Source organism: Diorhabda carinulata, chromosome 11, assembly GCF_026250575.1.
Source record: "Diorhabda carinulata isolate Delta chromosome 11, icDioCari1.1, whole genome shotgun sequence".
NCBI classification, from domain to species: Eukaryota; Metazoa; Arthropoda; class Insecta; order Coleoptera; family Chrysomelidae; genus Diorhabda; species Diorhabda carinulata.
This window is the reverse complement of record NC_079470.1, coordinates 12,351,986-12,378,964: the sequence shown is the minus strand read 5'-3', so window position 1 is coordinate 12,378,964 and position 26,979 is coordinate 12,351,986. Positions and strand designations below refer to the sequence as shown.

General features: G+C 31.5%; 2 protein-coding genes across 2 annotated transcripts in view; one reads left to right on the top strand and one right to left on the bottom strand.

Annotated features, from left to right (window-relative positions):
- LOC130899667 (monocarboxylate transporter 2-like) overlaps window positions 1-10,172 on the top strand; it is a 16,252-nt gene extending 6,080 nt beyond the window's left edge. Inside the window, exons 3-7 of the mRNA XM_057809782.1 lie at window positions 1,415-1,791; window positions 1,862-2,069; window positions 2,126-2,280; window positions 5,698-5,920; window positions 6,983-10,172. Coding sequence (XP_057665765.1) covers window positions 1,415-1,791; window positions 1,862-2,069; window positions 2,126-2,280; window positions 5,698-5,920; window positions 6,983-7,290 — 1,271 coding nt within the window. The 3' untranslated portion in view covers window positions 7,291-10,172. The remainder of the gene's footprint in view (window positions 1-1,414; window positions 1,792-1,861; window positions 2,070-2,125; window positions 2,281-5,697; window positions 5,921-6,982) is intronic.
- On the bottom strand, window positions 9,655-26,979 carry LOC130899666 (acetyl-coenzyme A synthetase). The gene is made up of 8 exons (XM_057809781.1): window positions 26,559-26,979; window positions 22,332-22,527; window positions 22,044-22,277; window positions 20,812-21,120; window positions 19,314-19,447; window positions 19,071-19,260; window positions 16,343-16,532; window positions 9,655-14,938 (listed from the first exon to the last, which is right to left on the bottom strand). The coding sequence occupies exons 1-8, from the start codon at window positions 26,867-26,869 to the stop codon at window positions 14,493-14,495; spliced, it is 2,010 nt and encodes a 669-aa protein (XP_057665764.1). The 5' UTR covers window positions 26,870-26,979; the 3' UTR covers window positions 9,655-14,492.

The following is a 26,979-nucleotide window of genomic DNA, read 5'->3' as shown; positions in this document are numbered from 1 at the left end:
TGATTGAGTTCTAAACGTGTAGTGGGTAGATAAACACGTTCTTCGTATTCCTAAGTGCAATTAGGTAAACGGATTCAAAGATAAATTAGAAAAGGAGAGTCAATATTTTGAATTTTTTAAAGAAGTCAGTCCTGCTGTTTAAACTGAGTAAATATCTTTTTGTAGTTTGAAGATTCGCTCAAATTTAGTCGCACCACACGAACTGAAGGGCTCAATAAAAGCATAATGAATTATTATAGAAGTTGATAACTCTAGTTCCTTGGAAACTGACCTTAGTGTAAAACAAGCACTAATGTTTGGTTCTTAGAGATGGGTATCTGTGAGCATGTTTAGCTTTCAACCAATCGCCGATTTATCCAAATGACCACCATTTAGCGTCTAGCTGTGTAGTCAGTGATTTTGCTTGAAGCTAAAACAATGAAACGAATACAATTATAGACACGAATTACTTCAGCTTCTGTGAGTTTTGAGCAGTTCAAAACAAAACAAAAACCGATGCTGTATTGCTATATTTGAAATCAAAAGTCTAGTGGAATGGCTAGTCCATAGAAATCATGAGTTAGAAGAGGTAGAGATCCAGAAGTGCGTGCACAAAACTTAGCATAAGCGGACAGCTCTAAAGGAAACTTTAGGAATTAGGTCCTCATATTTAGCGCTTGGAATAGTCTTTCAGATTTGAATCAGATCATCAGGTCGATTTATTCGTGAGAGCAGGTGATATCTTACATGGACTCAATAAAAAGTAAAGTCAGAAGTTAACTACCAAATACAAATATCTGTAGAATCCTGTAGTAAGAAAGAAACAATATTTTGCCTTTTTGACATAGTTGGTGTTGGTGAATCTTCGTCAGTCCACACATCGATCTTCTGGTGATAAAAATATCATAAAATGGTATACGTAGTCCGATCCGTGAGTTCTTGGTCTCATATAGTAAATAAACTAAGTTTTCGAAAGTCTCAACAAGCTTATAAAAAGTTTTAATTGAGGATATTTATAGTGAGTCGTGTCCATCATTTTTAACAATTAAAAATTGGTCTACGTTGTTTCGCTGGGGACTAGAATCGGGAGAATTTAGCGGAAGAAACTATTCTGAGTGCTCTGCACCTAAAAATAGAAGAAATCACGGCACAGATATGCATTTCCAAAACTTAAGGATCCTACTTGAGCTTTTCAACATGACAAAAATTGATGCAATGTTGGAGCATCGAGTTCTCAGCGTCAAATAGAATGTTTGCGAAGACCAAAAAAGTTTAATCTGATTAATTGTGATGAATGATGAACTGATGTCCAAAATAGAGTGTAGGAAGCCCGTACTAAAAAAAGCAAAGGTCAATGGAAAGAAATAGTACCAAAAGATATATTCTTGATATGTCTAAAACAATATCCTCAATTATAATCGTCTTATATTTTTAGGTTGTTTTTTGGCTTCCAGTTCTGTAGCTCTCTCAACTATATGTCCTTCTATACCAGTTATGATGTTAGTTTACGGATGCTTCGGAGGAATAGGCTTCAGTTTTATCTACATACCAGCCGTGGTAATGGTTGGATATTATTTCGAAACGAAAAGATCATTAGCTACCGGTTTAGCTGTTTGTGGAACTGGAGTCGGAGCTTTCGCTTTGGCTCCTCTGGTAACTTCATTATTAAAAAACTATGGATGGAAAACTACCAATTTTTGTTTGGCTGGAATCACGTTAAGCTGCTCGATATTTGCCATGCTGATGAAGCCTTTGGTTTATGAAAACAAGAATGTAACTGTCGAAGATGTACTGAGAGTACGAACTAGTGAGGTGAATTATTATTAATTCTTATTCTATTTCGTGAGGTAAAAACGTTTTTTTTTTTATTTGTATGTTGTAGGGAAATGTATCAAACCCAGCAGTATACAATTCTACACTTTCTATAACAAAGAGGAAAGGAAGCGTAAGCTTACAGCCTCTTTCAAGAAAGGACGTTCTATATACAGGATCTGTACAGAATCTCAAAGAATTTCAATCTAGAGCCTCGTTGGCCGATTACAGACATAGTGTCCACAGTATTCAGAGGATAAAAAAGCAAAAACCAAAATGTCAGTATTTTCCTTTGAATCTTACTCGAAATTAAATGTTTTCATGTATTTTTTAGCTGAAAATTGTTGCAGTTTATCCGAATTAGCTGGTCTAGTAGATGTTAGTTTATTAAAAGATGCAACTTTCTTAATACTAGCTGCTGCTACAGTGTTTGTCATGATAGCGTTTTACATTCCTCTAGTATTTCTAATCGAACTAGGGAAAACAAAAGTAAGTTTTTAACTTTCGTGTGACTTTATTTTGGAATTTGAGAAAAGCGACCGTCTAATATTAAAACATATGATAAGAAGAGTATTTTTAGCAACAGTATTGCTTTATTCGATGGTGAAAATGACGTATCGGGTCATTAAGACGTCTAGGAATAGGAATTAAGTCAATATTGATATAAATGATGTTGCTAGGACTGAATCGGTCTTGTATTGGCAGTACTTGAGACTTGTCAGCATTTTGAGTTGATGGTTGGTTACTTTATATTCGATTATGAGTCTAATGTACACTGTAGAATCGTCTATAATGTCCTACAAGTGCTTTGAAGAGATAGATTTGCCTCCATACCATAACCAGAGTACTATTCAATTGGGAATTGGAGTAAATCAAATTTCCGGATAAGAGGATTCTCTGAGGATCTTGAGACGGTCTTCCCAAAGAATTTTGCAAAAATCACGTGGTGTAGAATACTTATAAATGATGTATGAAAGGGGATCTAATATGGAACCTTGTGAGACGACACTTAGATTGGTGATCTATGGATCTATGGATTGGGTATAGCAGTTCGGCGTTCCAAACCTGATCGAAAGCTTTCTGTTCATCTATGTGAATGGTGGAGGCGCAATGTTTTCGGTTTTTCTAAGATCGCTATCAAAAAGTATCAACGAATTGAAGTGAAATTTTGATTATTTATTAATTTTCTTAAGAAACCGTTCATTGTATCGGTTGTTTTTTTGTTTTAAGGGTACAATGTTGCTTCTGTGATATACACTTGTTTAATTTTTCAATGAGAGGGAGCTGTTAAGGTTTAACATCATTTATATTATTATTTTCCCAAAACTTTTCCTGAATTTCACGGTTTTACCTTCCATTTTCTTTCTCCTATTATATTTCATATAAAAGCGATGTTTGAGTGGATTAAACTTAAAAAAAAAAACTAATTTTTGACAATTTAAAATTAGAAAATCCAATTTTTGATTAAATTCGATCCAGAAAATGCATTTTTAGATCAAATTTAACCCCGAAAAGGCAAATTACAACTAAATTGGACTATACAAAGCCATTTTTTAACCAAATGAAGCTAAAAAAATCCAATTTAAGACTGATTTAGACATAGAAAAGCCAAATTAAGTAGAGGGAATATACTATTAAAAAGATTAAAGCCATTTTCGATCAGCTTAAACTTAGAAAAGGCAAATTTCTGTCAAATTTGATTCAGAAAATCTGTTTATAGACCATGTTTTAGTCAGAAAATGAATCTACGACTAAATCGGACTGGGAAAATTCATTTTTTCGCCATTTTCTTTCTCCTTTTAAATTTCATATATATAAAAACCATTTTTGAGTAGGTTAAACTTAAAAAAAACTAATTTAAAATTAGAAAATCCAATTTTTTATGGAATTAGATCCAGATAATGCATTTTTTTATCAAATTCAACTCCGAAAAGACAAACTACGACTAAATTGGACTATACAATGCTATTTTTTAATCAAATTAAGCTAACAAAACCCAATTTGAAACTGTTTTAGACATGGAAAATCCAAATTAAGCAGATAGAATCTAGAAAAGGCAAATTACAACTAAATTGGACTATACAAAGCCATTTATTAACCAAATTAAGTTAAAAAAGCCAATTTGAGACTGATTTAGACATGGAAAAGCCAAATTAAGTAGAGTAAATTTACTACTAAAAAGATTAAAGCCATTTTCGATCAGCTTAAACTTAGAAAAGGCAAATTTCTGTTAAATTCGAACCAAAAAATCTGTTTATAGAGCAGGTTTTAGTCAGAAAATGAATCAACGACTTAATCGGACTGGGAAAATTCATTTTTTCACCATTTTCTTTCTCCTTTTAAATTTCATACATATAAAAGCCATTTTTGAGTAGGTTAAAATTATAAAAAACTAATTTAAAATTAGAAAATCCTATTTTTTATGGAATTAGATCCAGATAATGCATTTTTTTATCAAATTCAACTCCGAAAAGACAAACTACGACTAAATTGGACTATACAATGCTATTTTTTAATCAAATTAAGCTAACAAAACCCAATTTGAAACTGTTTTAGACATGGAAAATCCAAATTAAGCAGATAGAATCTAGAAAAGGCAAATTACAACTAAATTGGACTATACAAAGCCATTTATTAACCAAATTAAGCTAAAAAAGCCAATTTGAGACTGATTTAGACATGGAAAACCAAATTAAGTAGAGTAAATTTACTACTAAAAAGATTAAAGCCATTTTCGATCAGCTTAAACTTAGAAAAGGCAAATTTCTGTTAAATTCGAACCAAAAAATCTGTTTATAGAGCAGGTTTTAGTCAGAAAATGAATCAACGACTTAATCGGACTGGGAAAATTCATTTTTTCACCATTTTCTTTCTCCTTTTAAATTTCATACATATAAAAGCCATTTTTGAGTAGGTTAAACTTAAAAAAAACTAATTTAAAATTAGAAAATCCTATTTTTTATGGAATTAGATCCAGATAATGCATTTTTTGAACAAATTCAACTCCGAAAAGACAAACTACGACTAAATTGGACTATACAATGCTATTTTTTAATCAAATTAAGCTAACAAAACCCAATTTGAAACTGTTTTAGACATGGAAAATCCAAATTAAGCAGATAGAATCTAGAAAAGGCAAATTACAACTAAATTGGACTATACAAAGCCATTTATTAACCAAATTAAGCTAAAAAAGCCAATTTGAGACTGATTTAGACATGGAAAAGCCAAATTAAGTAGAGTAAATTTACTACTAAAAAGATTAAAGCCATTTTCGATCAGCTTAAACTTAGAAAAGGCAAATTTCTGTTAAATTCGAACCAAAAAATCTGTTTATAGAGCAGGTTTTAGTCAGAAAATGAATCAACGACTTAATCGGACTGGGAAAATTCATTTTTTCACCATTTTCTTTCTCCTTTTAAATTTCATACATATAAAAGCCATTTTTGAGTAGGTTAAACTTATAAAAAACCAATTTAAAATTATAAAACCCAATTTTTGAATTAATTTTATTCAGAAAATGCAATTTTAGATCAAATTTAACTCGGAAAAGACAAACTATGACTAAATTGGACTATACAAAACCATTTTTTAACCAAATTAAGCTAAAAAATAACCAATTTGAGACTGATTTAGACATGGAAAATCCAAATTAAGCAGATAGAATCTAGAATAGGCAAATTTCTGTCAAATTTGATTCAGAAAATCTATTTATAGAGCAGGTTTTATTCAGAAAGTGTATCTACGACCAAATCAGACTGGGGAAATTCATTTTCTTTCTTCTTTTAGATTTCATATATATTTCGTAACTGTTACAGGAGAAATGAATATTAGTATAATCAAACAATTCTTTGAATAAAAAATCATTATTTTATAGGACATTCTTATTATTATTACGTCTTTTAGGGTATAGATGAAACTCAAGGATCAATGTTTATATCAATAATAGGCATCACCAATATAATTGGACGTATTGGTGTTGGATTCATAGCAGATTTTCCCAGCGTTAATAATTTACTTGTTAATAACATTTGCCTAGTAATGGGAGCTGTTTCGGTAGCATTGATGCCACTATGTCCAAACTTTACAACTCTAGCAGTTGCATCTCTCTTCTTTGGATTCGCCACAGGTAAAATAATTATTTATCATATCAATCAGATGATAAGAAATACCAAACAATAATTCCTGTTTTATCAATACGAAACTATATATATTTCGAGATACAAACTGATTATATTTACTCTACTGGTTTTGCCCATCCCATAATCCATTCATTAAATTTAAAGCTAATACATTCTAACCAATTTCTCTTCTATATTGTTAAGCGAAGGTCGACAAGGTTGCAGTGCGTTCAAAGTTTGAAGTTTTTGGGTCTGAAAGATTGTTTGTGCACAGTTCGAAGAAAGAACGGATGTTAGATCCATGTGTAATCCCGACTGTGAAAAATTGCGGATGGTTTGATGATGTTTTGTAGAAAGAGCTGCTGGAGATCTGGTAAAAATTGTTGGAATTTGAAAGAAAGAAAATGTTGTACGTTCTATCCAGCCCACAATCGGGCAGAAAATTTATCTTCCAGCATGACAAGCATTCCTCGAAACTGTGCAAAGGTTTGATGTAATCGTCACAGTCTTAACCCGATTGAGTTGTTGTGGGGCAAATTGTACAGGTCAGAAAGTCACTTCTGAAAAATAAATGGAATCAAATAGACAAACGATTATATATCAAAATTCTAACGGATAATACCAAAACTTCGCACCGAAATAATAAAAGCAAAAAAGCAGTTTCATTATTACTATTTTCTTATTTATGTTTCTAAACCGACGTGATTTTAGGTCATTTTTTTCATATTTTTTTTAAATTTGACGTTTCAAATACTTTCAGTCTTTATCAAAATATGATTTGACACTAATTTTAAATCAGAAGAGACCAAAAATCGAGACGATTCAGAAACATAAACATATCAAAACGTCTAATAAATGAGAAATCGTATTGCTTTTGTTTGCTGTGTGTCCTGCAAACTATAGGATGGACAAAAACTTTTGACTGGTAGTGTATCCAATCCCAATCTACGAGGATTGAAGCATGATATATGTTTCAACTCAATTGTGATTAAAATGCTAAACTACTATCTTATCGTTCTTAATTATTATTTATACCTGGATGAATTGAATTAATAACTGTTTTTTTTCAGCTGGATATATGTCGCTGACGTCCATAATTTTAGTGGAGTACTTAGGACTGGATAAACTTACAAACGCTTTCGGAATGTTGATGATGTTTAGAGGAGTAGCGGCAGCTATCGGTTCCCCCATAGCAGGAACCTTGTACGATATCACGAATACATACAGTATACCATTTTTTGTCGGTGGTGCGGGTTTCGCTATTGCAGCTTTTATCAGTATGTTGACTCCTTGCGTCAGAAAAAAAACAGAGGAACTTAACGATTTCGATGGAGAAGCTTTAACACCAATTAACGCGAAAAATAGGAATAATTTCTAACATAGTATTTGATTTTTTTCCATTCATTTGTTTTTGAGTACATTATGGTCTTATCAACTAGTGAATAATTAATTTGACAACAGCTGTTTTGTCAGAAACGGTTTTATTTACTTAGGAAATTCGTGAAATCTTTATTAACAGTCATTTTTGTAAATATTTATCAATTTAAATGATTGTATCTTCAAAATCATATATAAAAAATAAGATTAGGAATTTTTTTACTTGTCAATCGAAATACTAAAGGTTATTGACATAGAAAAGGTCACGGCTCAAGTCTGATTTGATGATAACTTTTACACACATTTTGACCTATATCAAGATTCCTATTTTATCCATTTCGAAATCGATAATACAGAATAATGTAAAACATATTGGAAAATATAGAAATCTTCAAAATTTCACCCAATCTACACAGAGTCATCTACTGGATATACTTATTAACATAGAAACGAATGTTAATTCCAAAAGGTAACTGCCCACGTCGTATCGGATGAAAATAAAAATTTCTGTTTTATCATTTGCAGAAAAGATAATACAGAATACTGTAAAGCTTATGGAAAAATATAGAAATCTTCTAAATTTTACTCCATCGATTCAAAGCAACGTTTTTGTTGCTGGAATATCATTAATGGAAGTTTCCGCTGGAACTCGGATGCAAATCGCATGCAATTTTTGATTATAGAGGGTGAAGTATCTGTTTATATATAGAAATGTCTGTCAAAAAGTGTTAAACGGAGATGGCGCCACATTAGCAGCAGGGAAAATTACTTTTAGGTTATGTTCTTTACATTATTTCGTACAACGTAAGTTGCTGACATTTTTAACAATGAACTGCTTGAGGAAAAATTGATATTTTCATTTTTTTTAACAAGACACACCTCAGTTCATCTACAATTGCTATATTATATGTTATTTATGGTATACAGCTGGACAGTTTTTCAGCTTCTTTATCATAAGAGATATTCCTCCATTTCTCTACTCTCCAAACGCAAATTTTTATGTATTAGGTAATTTGAAAAAAATAGATGTTTATGTCAAAATGGCGGATGTGGGTTAAGCGATAGATTCCTATGTACCCGTGTTAGCTTTTCTTTGTTTTTCCGATAGTATTTTTATGGTGCTAAGAAGATTCCATAGATACTTTTTAGATTTGCTTCAATGAAACTAATACAGCTGGAACTGAGTATTTTTACAGTTTTAAGTCAGTCTGCAACCAAGGTTTCAAGCAATTTACAATATTTAGAACACTCACGTTTATTTTGTGTGCAAATTACGGGATTGTTTTGGAAAATTACTTCCACTGTAGCGTCCAAATAAGTACTTTTCAAGGTAGCAAAGTGACAATCCAATAGCAGCGGAAAGCTTTAGGTTAATTTAACCCTTTCACATTATATAAAAAGAGCTTTAGTAAGAATCCTGTTCATTTTTCGATATATTAGCTTTTCACATTATTTTTACGCTAAATAGCTTCGCAAACCACACGGCAACAGCATTTGTTTACCCCACGGCGGCTATTTTTAATTGAACATCAGCTGATTCGAATAATTCGTTAGTTTATATAATTATATACCAATGTTATTCTTCTTTTTCCTATGACTTATCTTTTACGTATTCGTTCAAATTACGAAGTTGGCGACATCTGTTGAATTTCTTTCAAACTTTAATAGAGGTGAACAATAAAGCCAGAATACGAACCAGTTTTGTTGTTTTATAGATAATATTCCTGTTTAAAGTGACCAATAAAATTCTTGTACACATTTTTAGTAGTTTCGTTTAGATATTTAGGTCTCTTCCTCTCGTACTTAGATGAACAAATGCATTTCAAATATTTCACAGCATCATTCAGATTAATTGTGATCTTATGTGGCTGGGAAGTTAGACCCGACGTCTATAGACACAAGCTTTGAAGGTTTTTGTTCCTTTTAGGCCACAAAGTACTATATGTCCCGTTTTATAAACCGTTTCGTCTTCTTTTAGTGGTCTGCTCCTAACTCCAATATATTCAAAGATTCAATTTTCGTCATTTTTAGACACAACTTTTTGTTGTAACCACACAAACACGTTTTGGAAATTGCAAAAAATGAAGAAAATCCTGTCAAACACAGCATCGGACACCCTTACTGTTTGTTTTGTTGTTTATCGTTATAAAAGGCATCATTCCGCGCCATCTAGTGTCAAGCGATTTTCGCCAAAATGGCCACGCAGTTATTCAATATAAAAGTACGTCAAGTTTATACAATGAACGTGCCATATACTAGTTTTTGTACATTTTCGATTTGTAAAATTCATTTCAAACAAAACATTTGCAAATACTAGATTATTCATCTCGTTTTATGGGTTTTTGGGCCGAAAAAATACAAATACTTTCAACAAGACCTTTATTTTGTGATTTCGGTGAAATGATATGTTTTAATGAAGGCGTTTTGTCAATACAATGAAGTTTTTAATACTACCAATTATTTCCATATGCACACATGATATTAACGATAAATTATCATTTAATTTTAAGTTAAAAACATCTAAGAAGCTTCACATATATTTTGATATTTTGAAATATACACAAAAATATTTTTTCAACAACATATCGGTCATCATTATAACTAAATTAATTCATTGTGTAGTTTAAAAAAATAATTTTTTATTGTGTATAAAAATATTCACCTCGTAATATGTAATAACAATTTCATTATAACTTTTATTGTTAATAATCATTTGTATATTAATGTTTGTTTAGACTAGATCAATATTTTTAGTTTTTAAAAAGTTTTTTCGGTAAAAAAAACCTTCTAGAGACTTTACATTTATTATATAATATCATCTGTTACATATCTTTCAAAGTTGTAATATATTTGACACTAAATATATAATCTATAAAACTACCATTAAGATTTACAATATTTGCATTTTTAGACTAGGGTCGATAAATTTTGAAACCAAAAAAATAATAATAATAAGATAAAATCCATTGTAAAATGAGGAGAATATGATAAAAAAGAAAGGAAAAATATTTTGAGGGTGAACTAAGGTCGGGAAGTGAGTTTTAAAGGTAAAAATAGTTTATCTTGTTAGCCGAATAGCAAAGACTTTTATATTTTCTTTTTTTCCACATAACCTCCAAATTCATGTGAAAAATTCACAAAAGTTTTCCGTTTGTAATTATTATCTTTTACAAAACACATTTCACCCGTTTCATTTCATTTTTACATGTTATTTTGACATAATATCGAAAAAGCACTCTAGTTTTCGAAAGAAAATTCTGCCGTCAAAAAATCTGCTTTTTTAAAAAATTAAGTAGGATTTTTGTTCGTTGAAATCTCTACTTTTCGATGATCTAAAAAAATATTACCATCACCATGGTAAATTTTCTCAAAAAGTCAAAAAACAAGACAGAAAAAAACTTTTTTTTTCATCATTATGTATTTTAGTTATTCATTAAAATTTTTCACTCTCATTACACGAAAAACTTGAGATTCTATGTAACATTGATAAACATGAGTAATTGGAGTGTAAAATTTTAATAAATATCTAAAAATTGTACATAATTAATTTTCGGATGCCAATTTTGGTAATTATACACTTTCGCGGTCACCTGGTTTTTTGGCTCTAGAAAATCGAAAAATGGATGGATTTTAATGATCTTGGTCTCAAAATGTTCCATTTTACGGCGGCTTTATAAAAAAAATTAGTAGAAATAGCTCGAATGAAAATTTCTCATAGTTTTACTGTTTTAAATCGTAAAAAAAACGGTTTTGCAAAATAATCCTTTACAAAAAATTATCTCATTATCAGATAAAGTTCTTATATTTTTTTTTGTATTCTACATCAATTAATAAACAATTTAAAAAAAAATCCAAAAAGAATGATTTTTTCAGTTTTTATAGCTTAAAATGAAATCGATGAAAAACAATCAATTTTTGTGAATAGTTTCGTACTATATTCTTCAATGTTAATAGTTTTTGAACCATTAAAAATCGAAAAATAGATAAATTTTATAATTTTGGTTAGGTTAGGTTAGGTTAGGTTAGGTTGTTTTGTATCACTGAATATTGTAAGTGCTTCAAATGTATTCAATTCACAATTGTTGCAACTCATTGTCAATATATTTCAATTTATTATTAACAAAATCCCACAACTCACAATTATTCATTTTTTTATGTAAATTGCGAAAAAAAATATACGAACTTGATTCCACGACGTCAGAAACAATTACGAAGGATTATATGTAGAAATGTCTTTTTTTTTGTATTTAAAGTCATGAAATTGTAAAAAATATTCATTTTTTTTTAATTTTCGTATTTTTTTTATAAATCCGCCGTAAAATGGAACATTTTGAGACCAAGATCATTTAGATCCATCCATTTTTCGATTTTCTAGAGCCAAAAAACCAGGTGACCGCGAAAGTGTATAATTACCCCAATTTTTTCCCAGTTTTTCTGAGAAAGTTCACCATGGTGATGGTAATATTTTTTTACATCATCGAAAAGTAGAGATTTCAACGAATAAAAATCTCACTGACTTTTTAAAAAAAGGTGATATTTTAATGGGAGAATTTTCGTTCGAAAATTAGGGTGCTTCTACGATATTATGTCAAAATAACGTGAAAAAATAAATATTTCAATCAATTACAGTGTAAACGAGACATGAAAAGGTAACTTTTCACAAAATTTCGTGAAAAAAAAATGTTTTTTGTAAAAGATAATAATTACAAACTAGATTTTCACATGATTTTTGAGGTTATGTGAAAAAAGTGAGAATACAAAAGTTGTAAATCTTCTCATTACCTACAACTTTGCTTCCACATTATTTTCCATAGTTTTGCAGAAAATCGAGATAAACCGTTTTTTACCCTTAACAACTCACCCCCTTTCCCACCCCGAGCTCAGATCGCCCGTAAATTATCTACCTTTCATTTTTATTATAATCTCCTCCTTTTCCAATAGGTTTCATCCTACTATTATTTTTCTCACTCTCTATTATTTCTAAAGAATTTTACTTCGGTCTATTTACAAACTATTTCGAAATAATTATACGTTGCATAATCATCGTTGATTAGAGTGTTACTTAATTTTTTTTTTTTTCAAATAAAATCAATAGAACTCGCACAAAATACCAACAAAGTTTCTTCGAATCCCACCATCTTTCTAACAAGCTTGAATCCAAAATTTCTTCTAAATAAGTTTGTTCAAAACAGAAAATTTTAAAAAAGGTATTTGTTTATAAATAGTCTATATTTACCCTACGTATACTTACAGATGTAATTTTCTTCATAATTTCTGCCAAAAAGGGTTCATACTTAAATTTAAATATTATCACTATAAATAAGTTGATTATTTATTAAAAGAGGTTACACTTCAAAGGAGTTCTAGTATATATTTCTACCCTACTCCAAGAGTAATAATAAACTTACCCTTCGTAAACTTTTATACTTCGATGACATAGCAATTAGCAGGATTTACTGCACACAATCGACCTTGGCAGATGGGGCTGCATTGGAACGGTTATTGCTTCATGGTATGGAAGCATGGACGTTTGAAAAATCAGAGATAAATAAATTGGAAGAGTTGGAGTGGACTGGCAAGTGAAAAATAAAGAGATCCTGAGAAGAATGGGAAAAGGCAGAGAAATTCTGCCTATTTAGGTCACATAGTAAGAGGCCGAAAGTACTGACTTCTTCAACTCATAGTTGATGGTAAAGATCAACAAATATTTACTGAAAAAGTTAACCTAAATTATGTTTATACATTAATTCATACACTTTTCTTGAAGTAGGGTATTAAACATATAACTTTAACTCTTTTTTTTTCATAGTACAAGCTTCACCTCTATGAAAGAAGATTTGTTCCACAAGCCAATTTTTCAGCCATTATGGCTGTATAAAAATTATTTAAAGAAAACAAAACGTTATTCTCATATAATTCTCAAAAACTTGAAATATTTTCAAATGATAATATCATTATACATTATTTTGATTGATACTATATAAGTAGAACAGTTTTATGAAACTTAACTTATCATAGGAGTCCTCACTATAAAAAGTTTCGCATTTCGAGGTTATGTTTTTGACTTTACTGCATGTCTTGATTGTTGTCTCTGCTACACAATTCTAATTCTCTTTTTTTGTGGTTCATATTTTGCTTAACGCTTTTTTTCTTCAACTAATCGCAGACTGTTTAGTCGTAGTAACTCCTTGATTATCTTTTAAACTTTGAGATTAGATTTGGGAAGCTGTCAACTCTATTTGGCTCAATTACGGAAAATTTATCGCATTCGAAAGGTTTTAAACTCTAAGTAATTGGAAAACTAAAATTACGAGAATGGGAATTGAGATAGAGTATAAATGGTTAATAACTCTATTTTTCGAAGACGACCAAGTTATTACAGCTTGCGATTAGAGCGATGCAGATTATATACTAAGAAAATTGGGGTTTCAATATGAGTATGTCAAAATCAGAATATCTGCCGGTTGGACGCACCCAAGAAGACCACGAACTGCAAATAAATAAACCATGCAGATAATTCAAACATCTAGGAAGATGGAACAACGAAAGAAGATGTAAGAAATAGAGTGCGACGAGGGAAAAAAGCTGCACAATTTCTGAACTCATTGTTTTGGTCAGAAAAAATTAACCTAAACACAAAAATAACAATATACAAAGTCATATTAGAGCACATTTTAACGTGTGGTTGCGAGGGCTGGAAATGGACTAGTTAAGAAGACCGAGCAGGATATCCAGAAAAGATCATATACGAAATGAAGATTTACGACGAAGAACATGTCCAATATACACGACTTCAAAGATAATACGAACTAAACAACTGCTCTGGTAAGGACCTATATTGAAAATGGAGCAGAATAGGTGGCTGAAGAAAGCATTGATGTATTATCAACCACAGAATAGAAAAAGATGAAAAAAACCTCCAAGGAACGAGTGGATAGACAGAAAAGTATGGCCAAGGACCCCCTGTAGAACCTCCGCTATATATGATTATACATAAAAAACATTGAGGTAGTTAAAGTAGTTAATTGGACATTTTTGGAATTGTTTGAGCACTCCTAGGTTAATTGTTCCCCGATAAAAACGGGTAAAAAAAGTCAGAAATTATTACAAATATTTTTTAAATTATATGAGAATTACTTCAAAATACCATTGTGTACATCTTTTCTAGGACTAGAATAAACACGTTAATATAATGTGGTCATTTTAGACACCTTGTGGCCTTGAAGCAAACAACGCTTCAACAACAGTACTATCGGCTAAAGTACTAATATCACCAACATCTCTATCATTCAAAGCAATCTTTCTCAATATCCTCCTCATGATCTTGCCAGATCTGGTCTTAGGTAAAGCAGGTGCGTTTTGTACAATATCAGGTTGAGCAAAAGGCCCTATCTTTTCTCTCACAATTTGTTTAATTTCTTTTACAAGTTGATCGTTAAATACGCCACCTTCTGTTGTTGTCACGAAGCAATAAAGACATTCTCCTTTTACCGGATGAGGTTTAGCTACCACTGCAGCTTCTGCTACCGAAGGATGTTCAGTCAAGATGGATTCTACTTCCGCTGTGGACATAAGATGACCAGATACATTTAGCATATCGTCTACACGGCCCGTTACCCATAAGTAACCATCAGCATCTCTTCTTGCACCTGAAATTGAGAAAAAAAAACATGTGGGTGAAATTAGTCATCCACTGATAATGAGGTTAAATGACATAACTGGTAAATCATATATACTATCTAAAGTAGTTTGTGTTTTTTGTCCTTGTTATGCTAAACCGAAATGAATATTCCAAAGCCTTTAAACTATATAAAAATAGTGATAAATTTGATGATTTATCTCATCTAGATGTTTTGCAACAGAAGTATAACTGAAAAAAAGTCATAAAGGAAAAGTTTATAACATGTAAAGAGATGAAGAGTAAGTTGTATTCGGATCTCCCTCAATTGAGGGGGGGATGTAAATAAATAGTATTTCTTTAGTTTTAATATGGTTCACTTTATTTATCTATGGGTTATGATGTCTATGATAGATGTCATGGATGTGACAAATGTCACTGTCACAAGTGTCAATTTTGATTGATTAGAATAAGATAATGGAGGTTAATTAATGTAGGTCAAGAAATATTGCTTATTTAAGAAAGAGTTGAAGAAATAAACATCAAATGTCGTTTCTTTGTTTATTTCAATTAATTTGAAAATCAACTTATATATTCATTAATCCCAGATGTAGGTTTGTGCATGAAAATGTTGTATTGAAACTTTTTGTTTGATATATGCAGCTTTTGGAGATCAAAAAAAGTGGATCCTTTTTGATAATTATAAACAGTTTATTTTAGGTGATTTTTTTTGTAAAATGACCAATGACTATTCAAACAATTTTTTAGATAACAGATTAAATAACTGCGTTAAACTAACTTACATTTTAAATGGGTTTATTATATCGTGAACATGTCACAAAATGGTCCTAACAACCCTTACAGTTTTGGTAAAGTGCGTTGAGGATTAATTTTATATCTCAGTGTATCAAAATAAATCCTAGGTTCCACATAAATGTTGTCTAACATGTGTGAGAATGCTATTAGGTTGGGCTGAACAAGACCCATCCCACATAATACCAAAGCCTCAAATTCGATCAGAAAGTTTCTTCTCCGGAACTTGCTCAATAGGGTGTCTGAAGATAGTAACCCAAATAATGAACTGCGCTTATTGATACAAAGTGATTTAAACGATTTAGTACGTGATTTAAATCTGTCTAAAAATCAGGCTGGACTTTTGGGGGTCTAGATGAACCGATTGGAATTTAACTTCTTATTACACAAAAATTTCTTGGATCTTGGATTTATTAAATATTTAATATGATCCATATTACTGGATATTGTTCATTTACTCAATTCGAATAATATGATATATAAATGAATGTCATTATCATTTTATAAAACGTGGAATTTTGATTAAAACTGATAGGCGAAAATATTTTTGAAGAAGAAAAAGCTGAATTATTCCACACAATTATCCGATTCCGATAAAAATATTTTTTAATAAACGGCATACCATCTCCAGTACAATAATATCCCGGGAATTTCGTGAAATAGGTCGTTTCGTATCGATCGTGATTATTAAAGAGAGTCCTCATCAAACTAGGCCACGGACGTGAGAAAACCAAGTAACCTTCACCTTCGCCCTTTATTTCTTTCCCTGCTTCGTCCAATAGAACTGGTTGTACTCCGAAAAAGGGCACGGCCTGAAAAACAATATAAAACATGTACGTAGATTAAATAATTTGATGTGAAATTTTATTTAATATGAGAAAATTGGACAAATGTCGAAAAAGATCACAAATTTAGATATAAAGATCTACTTTAAGTGTCTACATTTTGTTCATCCTATTTCGTCAATAATTTTTAGAAAGTTAATTCGAACTGGACATACATATTTTTAATTAGCATTTTACAGTACAACTGTTTATATTTTCTTAACAAAAAGTTTGTGATGGAATAGTAAATCGATTAAAAAAACTTATTTGGACATATCTACTTATGCCAAGCCAACTATCGCACTGTCCACCGTCAACATGTAAATGACCATAGTATATCTTCATATGTATTCTACTAAATCAGTCCTACATACAAAATATGAGGTACCTTGACATTACTTAATCGAATGTTTAGTTACAAGGTTTTGTTATTTATGTTAGCATCGCGTTTCTAATGAAACGTGTGTATTAATTGACTAGAATTACACGTTTTTGATAAATCATGGCTTTCGTCGGTAACAAACTCTTTGAGGCGTCCACAACGTTCATTTCGCCTAGTTTAAACTTAACAACCCTTTTCACGATAGTTCATTATCCAGGGGAAAAGTCCGAATAATGTTTATCAAACCGAGCCTTTGCTTCAACAGTATTTTTTGACAAAAAACTTTATTAACACTTGCCATCTATGTATCAGCCTACGATCTTTTCGGGTGAGTTAAATAAGTTTCAAATATTACATTCCAACAGAAATTGTAAGTATAAATGGAATCGATTCTCAGGGATGATTAAAGGTTATTACATACATGTTTACCTTCTATTTATAGATAATAAATTTGTCTTATTATTTCAATAATTCAATAGAAATAATAATAATTGTGGTTATTACCAATAATTTGAGGATTGTTAATGTTTCTAATAACAACCAGAAGCTATTCGTTATAATGGTTGATAATGAACACAGTTTTTGCGATTTTTTTAGTAATGGTATAATAGAAAATTATTATTATGGTTTACGTCGTTAATAATGCTACAATTTTGAGTATTTTTCCTTAATGTACTTATGAGAAATATTTGACGACACAATGATTCACTTATATGACGGATATTTTACACCGTTGCCAAGTTGTGGATGTTTTCAGTTGGCACGATTACATTCAATTTAACTAAGAGGAAATAGGTTAAGAAATTTTCAGATTCTAAGTTTACATGCTCCAGTTTCAGATCTAGATTATAATTTCCCATACTCCCTTTCAGCTAGTTATGAAAATAACTAATTATATTTTATACATCGAGAATCACGACACGAATGTAGTTTCCCCTGATACACGAGTAATAATTTCATTGACATATTTGATATTGGGTGTCAAAATGCAGTGAATAAAGTCATTTTTTACAATCCTCAATCTAACGTTACAATGGAAGGACAGTCATTATTCTTAAAAACAACACTCAATGTTAAACGAACGAGAATTTCCGCGTATAGTGGAACGTACCTATTTTAATCAGTTGCTGCAAGTGTTTCTATAAATGTCAAAATTGTAAACAGGCTACAAGGTACATCATATTAAAGTGTGTCCGTCGAAATGTGTTTTTATGATTGATATTAAATTTTTAACTCTACTCTCTACAGGGAAATCTAAGAAAACAGCTGAGTACTTTTTAAGATTGCAAGGTGACCCAATGGCCGCTGAAAATTATAAGGACAAACTTATAACTTTAGAAGGAGTTGGCCCCTTTTCATTAGATGAAAAGAACTTTAGTCAGAATCCTGTTCATTTTCCACCAATTTCCAATATGGATATTATCGAATACTTGGTATTAATAACATGTTTCTACACCTAGAAGAAAAATTTGAAAGCTTAAGTGCTTTTAAATTCTTGGATTTATAACCACTATCTATGTATTGAAGTTTAAGAGCAATATTGTTTTTAAATCTATAGTCTCGTGTATAAAATAACTAAAATTACCCAGTCCTAAAGAGATTGGAGTTAATTAGAGTAGAAAATGAAACTTACAATGAATGATGAAAACAAAATTCATTTAGATGTTTAACGATAATCAGACTTCAGTGAAAACACGTGTAGGTGCATTTTGGAAATAGAGTATTAATTTCAATAGGTACTAGAAACCTTTTTGAGTCTGATCATCTAGAAAATTTAAAATAGTATGTTGAAATTAATTTATTAAGCACAAAACTACATAATTGATAAAAAACCAACAAAGCTATGTTTCTGGGAGGAAATTTCGGACTTCTTCAAGTAGCAACTCTTTAAGAAGGTCTTTTGCAAAAAAGCTGAAAATGATGAGGTATAAAAACCGATTAATAACTTTACAAAGCAAATAAATCTGCTGTAAAAAGTTTTTGTTTTGTTTTTTTTGTGTTTTTTTTTCAAAACTCATTTGGTTATGAGAAATTAAATAGTGTAAAGAGGTCGAGTCATAATTTTGTTCTCCAATTAATAAATCTTTAAGCTTCAGCATCGAATTTAAGTAGCTATTCGACAAATATAGTACAAAAACACTTACAGCTGATCCAGGTTTCATAGGTATGGCTCCTGGTAATGGAGTCAAAACGTGTCCGCCAGTTTCTGTCTGCCAAAATGTGTCTACAATAGAACATCTTCCTCTTCCAACGAATCTGTAATACCACAACCAGGCCTCAGGATTGATAGGTTCTCCTACGGATCCCAGAACTCTTAACGTCGAAAGATCGTGCCTGAAAAGTTATATTTATGTGTATATTTTATATTTGTTAAGTAATTAACTTACTTTGTAACCAGATTTTCATCGAATTTCATCAAAGCTCTAATAGCAGTAGGTGCTGTGTAAAATTGGCTGACTTTATATTTGTCCACAACCGACCAAAAGCGATCGTTTTCAGGATAGAAAGGAGTCCCCTCGTACTAAATAAACAAAATACGTCAAAGTATCTAACAATAACAAAAGATCATTATTCCGGTCACACATTACGTATTCAATATATTTATGCAGTAATTATACGTCTTAATATTTTGATTTACCTCAATGCTAATGCTTAGCGTAATTTTTACAAGTTAACAATGAAGAAAATATGTCATTATATCAAATAACAATATTTGTTATTCTAATCCAAGTGCTAAAATTTTATTACTCAATTATTTAAAATTATTATCCAAACTAGATTCATGATTTACTATGTAAATATATATTTATATATATATATACAAGGGTCTTGTGATACGGCAGGTATTATGGTAGTATTTACATTGTTGTCAGATCTTTCCTTTTTCCGGAAAAATAATGAATTTTGTTATTTCAAATGAATCACCCTATTATATTTTGTGTTTTTAGAAATCCTTAGGAAATACTCAGTATTTTTCATCTAATATTTCCAATACCATAAAAATTACTATTGTTGAAATTTATTAAAAGTCACAAATTTAATAATTTATATCCTAATCGAAATCCCATAACAAGATATACTGTCAGTAAATGAGTAAACAACCGCGATGAAAATTTAACGTGATAATAAATTCCATCCATACAAAGTAACGTTGGTTCAAGGGTTGTCAGATGATGATTCTGTGAAGAGTTGCAGACCCAATAAAAAATGTTACAAGCAAAACGATTCAAATTTTTTTAAGTAATGTTATGTTTTGCGATGAAGCCATAATTGTAGATACTGGTCACGTAACAATCCTCGTTGGATATGCGAATCCCACACCTAATACCCCGAACAAAATAATTGAGGGTAAATTAAATGGTCCGGCGTATTAAGATTTATTGGAAAATAGTATTATACCTGAGATGGTTCGGATATTTCCAAATCCAACTAAGTATTTTCAATTACATTTAAAAAAATCTTCATTATTAGAAATTTTCGGGAAAAAACAATATTCCAAAAGACAATATTTGGCTACAACAAGATGGTACCCCATCTAATTATGCGTGTATGGTGAGGCAATATTTAAATAAAGTGTTTTCCAGAAGATGGTTTGGAAGGCGTGGTTTTATCGAATGGCCCCAGCGATTTATAAAACAAAATCTGCCAATATTGAGGAATTAAAAGATAGGATTACCACAGAAATAAGAATTGAGCAGTCAGGGATGTTGCAAAATGTATTGCAAAGTTTTAAAAATCGCATGGTTCTATTTAAGTAAATGGACAACATTTTGAACATCTTTGAATAATTACGAGTACATGAAAGAGTTCAGTAGGTAGTAAAGAACTAAATTTATTATTCATATATAATTTTCAATTAAATAATATTTGATTAACCATCCTTACCAATACTGATGTTGCTGCGTTCGCCAAAGGTCCGTATACGACGTACGTATGTCCAGTAATCCAACCAATATCGGCAGTACACCAATACACATCATTAGGTTTGTAATCAAAAACGTATTTGAAAGTAGTGGCAGCATATATCATATAGCCTCCTGTCGTGTGCAATACTCCTTTCGGTTTACCAGTCGACCCACTGGTATACAACATAAAGAGCGGATCCTCAGCTTCCATCCATTCTGGATAACAGCTGGTAGACGCTTGAGGAACTACATCTTGCCAGAACACATCTCGTCCTGGAGTCATGGGCGTCTGAAAAAAGTTTAATCCACAATTTTCATAATGAATCTACGGCAAGGGTCGGCGGGGCTACATGTGGTTCTTTGGATGTAACGATCCATCTCTTCAGTTGGCAAATATTATTGATTTTATCAAAGAAAAAATATTCAAAAATCGTTCTGAATCTATAAACGATTCCTTACCCGTGACACACGCCAAGGATTGCATCTGGAGAATTGTTTGGTGATTTCAAAAACTTGAAAAAGATTAAAGATTTGCCATTATCCTCTATAATCGTAAAAGATAATATAGAATTAGAGCTAAAAACAGAAATGAAAGGAAAATAAAGACTAGTAGCAGCTGAAGGAAAAGTCTAGACCGATGGGAATAGTGAGCTGAAGATACAGAAGCTTAAAATGGTACATTAGGAAAAATTAGAAATGCGAAGCTTAGAACGGAAACAAAATATGAAGGGATGACCCCAGATGTGACATATTCCATCAGGGCCATAGTAGAATTCTATCCTGAAAGATGGAATTCTGTTTTAGGTTAAGTTGGATTGGTACTGAATACACTGTTTACACCAACATTCACAATTACACTGCCTGACGCGCGCTTCGTTAACCGAGTTATCGTCTTCAGAGACTGAATGTAAGCTGGTAGGGTTGGTCAGGTTTTGCAGCCACTAGACCGATGGGAATAGAAGCTTAAAATGGTACATTAGTAAAAATTAGAAATGCGAAGCTTAGAACGGAAACAAAATATGAAGGGATGACCCCAGATGTGATATATTCCATCAAGGCCATAGGAGAATTCTACCCTAAAACATAGAATTTGTTTCAACACTATTTCGAAGAATTTAAAACTTTCTGGGTAGTAAAAACAATTGTTTGTTCAATTTAAAGATGTTAGAATGAATATTTCAAAGTGTTAATGTTAATCTATCAAAAACTAACCTTATTACTGTTATAAACAGAACCTTGAGGTGAAGTCACCCTGCCTAAATGCGCCACTACGACACAACTTTCCACATTGTGACCTTTCTGAGAACACTTAATCATAGCTTGATCACAAATGGCCTTGAGATGTAATAATTTTTCTCCTCTCCATGCTCCATCTGCAGTTACTAGCACCCTAGCTTCACAATCTAATATCCTTTCGGCAAAAGAATCTGCTGAAAATCCTGCAAACTAGAATTTATAGGATAACAATAGTAATCCTCTCGAAATATGAACACGACTTACTACTAGGGAATGTATCGCTCCTATTCTAGTACACGCTAGCATTGTTATCACAGCTTCTAATATCATAGGCATATATACAGCGACCCTATCGCCTTTTTGGATTCCTTTGCTTTTGAGAACATTCGCAAATCTACATACTTCTTCTAACAGTTTTTTGTAGGTTAGTTTACTGTAATCTTCTGGATGATTACCTTCCCTGAAAACCACGAGATAAATTTTGTGGTATAAACAATATTTGGACTATCACACTACTCCTAGAACTAAAATGTATGTTTAGTTCAAGAGAATAGGTCCTTAAATGCAAAAAACAGAACAAATCAAGTTGTAAATTTTACACCTGAATTATAATAAATAAAAAGTTTTCTTTATTATTAAAAGTTTAAAAATTTAGGGTGGCTAGAGTATAGGGGATGATTTAAAAGCTTTGTCGATAATAAATTGGAGTTTAAAAATCAATTTCTAATCGTTTTGATCAATATAATAATGTATCGTATTATTTACTAAGAGATCTTTCATTTCATTGAATGTCAACAAACTTTTTTAAAGAATTTGGGGGTGGTGCTTCGAGTTATTTCATGATTTAGTATCCGGCACAGAGTAGAAGTATATAAAAAACCCCAAAATATGTATATAATATAAAGTTGTATCCCTGAAAAGTTGTAGGGCCTCAAAATATGGCCAAAAATTTCGAAAAAAAAATCTTTCAACTCAAAAAAGTTGATTATTAGCGATTGCTTTGGCAATATACACAACTTGTTAATGAAAGACTTATTTAACATTGTTTCCTAGTAGGGTTTTCATGTCATTTGGAAAATTACATTGTTGTCTTTGTGACGCGTATAATGTACATTCTAAAAGTGTAGTTTTACAGTAAGTTTTATTGTGACTTATTCTTAGTCTGGTTACTATTACTTGTTTTGGAGCGATTACTGCATATTCGCCACCACTGTTCAACACTTTCCTTCATTTATTTTAGTTTACGAAATGATCCTTGCCACTCAGATTGCCATTGCTTTCACATCACTATATACTGCACTATTCACTAAATGTACATCACTGCAAACCGTATCCGATATCTAAGTTATTATTTTATATTAGATGCAATCGTTTCTTGATTTTTAGTTCAAGAGGGTTGTTGAGAGTTTCAAGTGAAAGTTCTGATATATTATGAAGGCTGGCGTCTCTCCCTTGTTAAAGATATTCAAACTTTTGTCAATTCCCAGAAGGTATATCTATATTTAATTGTAGAATGGGAGAAACTACATATCTAGTTGTCTTATATTTTTGGAAACTATCTGATAAAAGAATAGTCGACTCTTTTCCCGAATTCGAACGAGCTTTGATATCTGTTTGCTATTATATTTTGGATGTTCATTGTTGCTCATTATAGTATTGGTATATAACAACGCTAGGTATTGTTTTCTTTCAGCTAGTGATGGCTCTCCAAGTTGCACTTGTAACTCCAGTGGTATCTAAACATGTTAGTATCTGGTTTTAAGCGAAGGCATAGGCTTTTGGACTCATAATCGATCCCAGATATTATGCCTGTGGATTGAGAGTGAAGTCTCTGTTTGAGAGAACTTTTAACAGGTTTAGTCCACTCTGACATCTGACGACAAGATCCTTAGTGTGTTCGGTGTTCGTTCCAATTTAATTGCGAGTCGAAGATTATTCCCAGAAATGTGAATGAGGAATACCATTTAGTTCTACCTCTCATTTAGGTTAGTCTCTGCACCATTTTTCAAGTATATTTATGTGATTATACTTAACCACATCATCTGTTTGTAGTTATCAGGAATAGAGTTGCACTGATTACTGAACCCTGTGGCGTTCCACTTCTATTATTCAGGAAATTACGAATGAAAACTAGCTTGTGACCATTTATGTTCCATTCTATCAAGGTTTTTACTATGTTGGGCCTCCAGGCGGTATCGAAGGTTTTGTTTATGTCAAAAAATACAGCTATGTATTTCTGATTGTTTGCTAAAGCCTTATTTATATCATTTTCTAGATCTATAATGTTGTCCATTGTGCTTTTGTGTTTTCTAAAACCAGTCAGCTCTGGTTTTATCAATTTTCTTCGTTCTAGTTCCCAAACAAGTCTGGGCAGATTAAGGATAAGGGTTTTGTGCATATTTGATTAAATATTTCCCACTTTTTTGGCACTTTTTGAATAACATAATCGTTTTAGAATCAATTTTCTTTAACTTTTAACTTCTTAGGTATTTTTATACGTTTCTGGTGATAATTTGTCTTCATTTTAGGTTTCTTCTCTATTACAATAAGTCTAAATAAAATAGTACTGAATTAATATAATAGAATTTTATGCTGCCTGCTTACAAATCTCATTTTTTAAAAAGGCACTTGAAATAAAACAGTCCTGAACTAAATAACATACTTCCTGGTATATACTTTGAATATGGTAATTGTCTTTGTTAAACTCGTGACCTAGACCTTACATGTTGTGAAACTATACAGCTTTTACTTTTACATACTTTTTGACTAGTTCGATAATCAAATAAACAGCAACAATATAATTACGTTGTGAATGCAAATTTTCAATTTGAATCAACATTTTTTGAAGATGATATGACAATGGTTTCAAACAAACAAATTTTGTTGATCATCCTCTTCGGAAACGACTATTGGATTCCTCATAGAAGAGCTCCAAAAAAAAACTGAGAATTCAAGGTGGGTTGATGCCAAGTAAATAAATTTTTTGGGAACAATTTGAACTGAATATAGTCTAGTACAAAACCTAATTTCGAACACAAAACTTAATACTAAACATTTCTCAAAATGTGTATTGAAGCTACATCATGAGATTTTTTTCACAAGTACCTAATTTCCAATAAAAAATTCCAGTTTAATTCCACAAATCTCTTCTCAACAAATTTCAAGGGAAATAGTTTTTCTTCCATTTAGCAAAGAGGTCCAAGCTGCGTATTCTCAAAGGCCGCTTTCCATGATGCAAGACAATGTGCAAGAAATTGCGTGCAATTTCTTGTCAATATCGCTTGACATGAAGCAATACAAAGTGCAATGCATACAAGACGAAATATTTCATTCACCACGAAGTCGAAATGATTAATTTTACGAAACTCGGCTGATCTAAAACTGACATTTGGTAGGTTGTTATGCCAAAAGTAACTGAAAGAAATATTGCAACTTGTATGCATTGCACGTTGTATTGCTTCATGTCAAACTGCCCTAACAGTTTAGTTGCAACTTGCAAGGTGCAGTGTACAGTCTATTGTAAATTCTAGTGTGATTATTGAAAGGTTAGAGTTTAGCAGTTTAACTGTTAATGAAAAAGCATCAACATTGAATCGTTTACTGACAAACATTTATGTAGAAATGTGGAATTAGCTTGTTGTTGTTGAGTCTTATTAAAGAATATCAAATAGAAGATAATTTAAAAGACTTATGAGGAAATTGCATACGTTATTGTTTTGAAAAAAGCTTCCGACATGGACACTCATTGTGAGTATTGGTTACAAAAGTTCATCTTCTGATGAAAAGAGAAGTTTTAATGGTTTTAATATTAAAATGATATACACAGTATGACACAATAAACTACAGGAAATTATTTTTGTTTTCATTCTATTTAACACGTCGAGCCCCAACCAAACTTGATAAACTTCCCCTGGCCCCAAAAATTGTGTGTTTTTACACTCCATACGGGGTGTGGATCCAATGAAAAATAAAATTTATTTGAAATGAAGTGCAAGGGTAACGTATTTTGCTTTTACTATTGTAGGTACACCCTACTTGTAGTATGAAAAAACTTTTTTATCCTTTAAAAACTGAAAAAAATATGAAATGTTTCTTGTTTGACAATGGAGTTGAATATCATGCAAAAAAATCAAATGTAACCGAATGTAAGGTTATGTTTCAAGGACCCAGGACGGTCCAACCAAACTGTAAAACACATTTAAATATAGTCCTTTGAGTCGTGGAGAAGGTTTGAAATAAAATACGTCGTGCAGTCCATAGTACCGCTCTGGACTGTGGGAAAAGTTCAGTAGCGGGTTCACACCGGGGCTAAACGTGGGTAATACAGATTAATGATGTTTTAATTAATTATTTTCATGTAAAAACTGAGCTCAACGATGTAAAATCACTTCATGACAAATGTCGCGCAAGTCTAACAACTAATTTAGTCATAGCAAATTTTTTTATCATTCCTATATAATTTGTTTGAGTTAATTTCATAGATTAACTTACCAATAAAAAGCCACTTTGTCACCGTGACCATTTCTTACATTTCTATCCAACAAATTATAAGAGATATTCGTCGTAGCTCCATCCATCCATTTAGTGAATATAGGTCCTTTGGTTATATCGAAATTATATCTAAAAAATTTGTCGTAGTCTATAGGTGTTTCCCAATGGAATTGTCTAGCAATATTCCCCCAAAATTCATCCGGATTATCAATAGATGCTTGGTACATATCTTTATATTGAGATAAACTCGAAACGAACGCGTTTTTGGTTACCGTAGGATCCGGATAGTATACTGATTTTTCTGACGGCATTTTAGTAGATTTTTCGTACAGTCCCGGTATGGAAGCGATGTGCGACTGCGAAGGTTTACGCTTCGAAACAAACAGTCTCGCGCTTTCGGACAAGGTCTCGGTGAACTGAG

Excerpts from the sequence above, each read along its gene's own strand:
- LOC130899666 (XM_057809781.1), bottom strand. The coding sequence starts at position 26,869 with ATGCCGTCAGAAAAATCAGTATACTATCCGGATCCTACGGTAACCAAA. Across the intron at positions 19,261-19,313 it reads GATGAAAATCTGGTTACAAA|GCACGATCTTTCGACGTTAA; the intron begins GTAAGTTAATTA and ends ATAACTTTTCAG. Across the intron at positions 14,939-16,342 it reads ATATTATTGTACTGGAGATG|GTGCAAGAAGAGATGCTGAT; the intron begins GTATGCCGTTTA and ends TCTCAATTTCAG.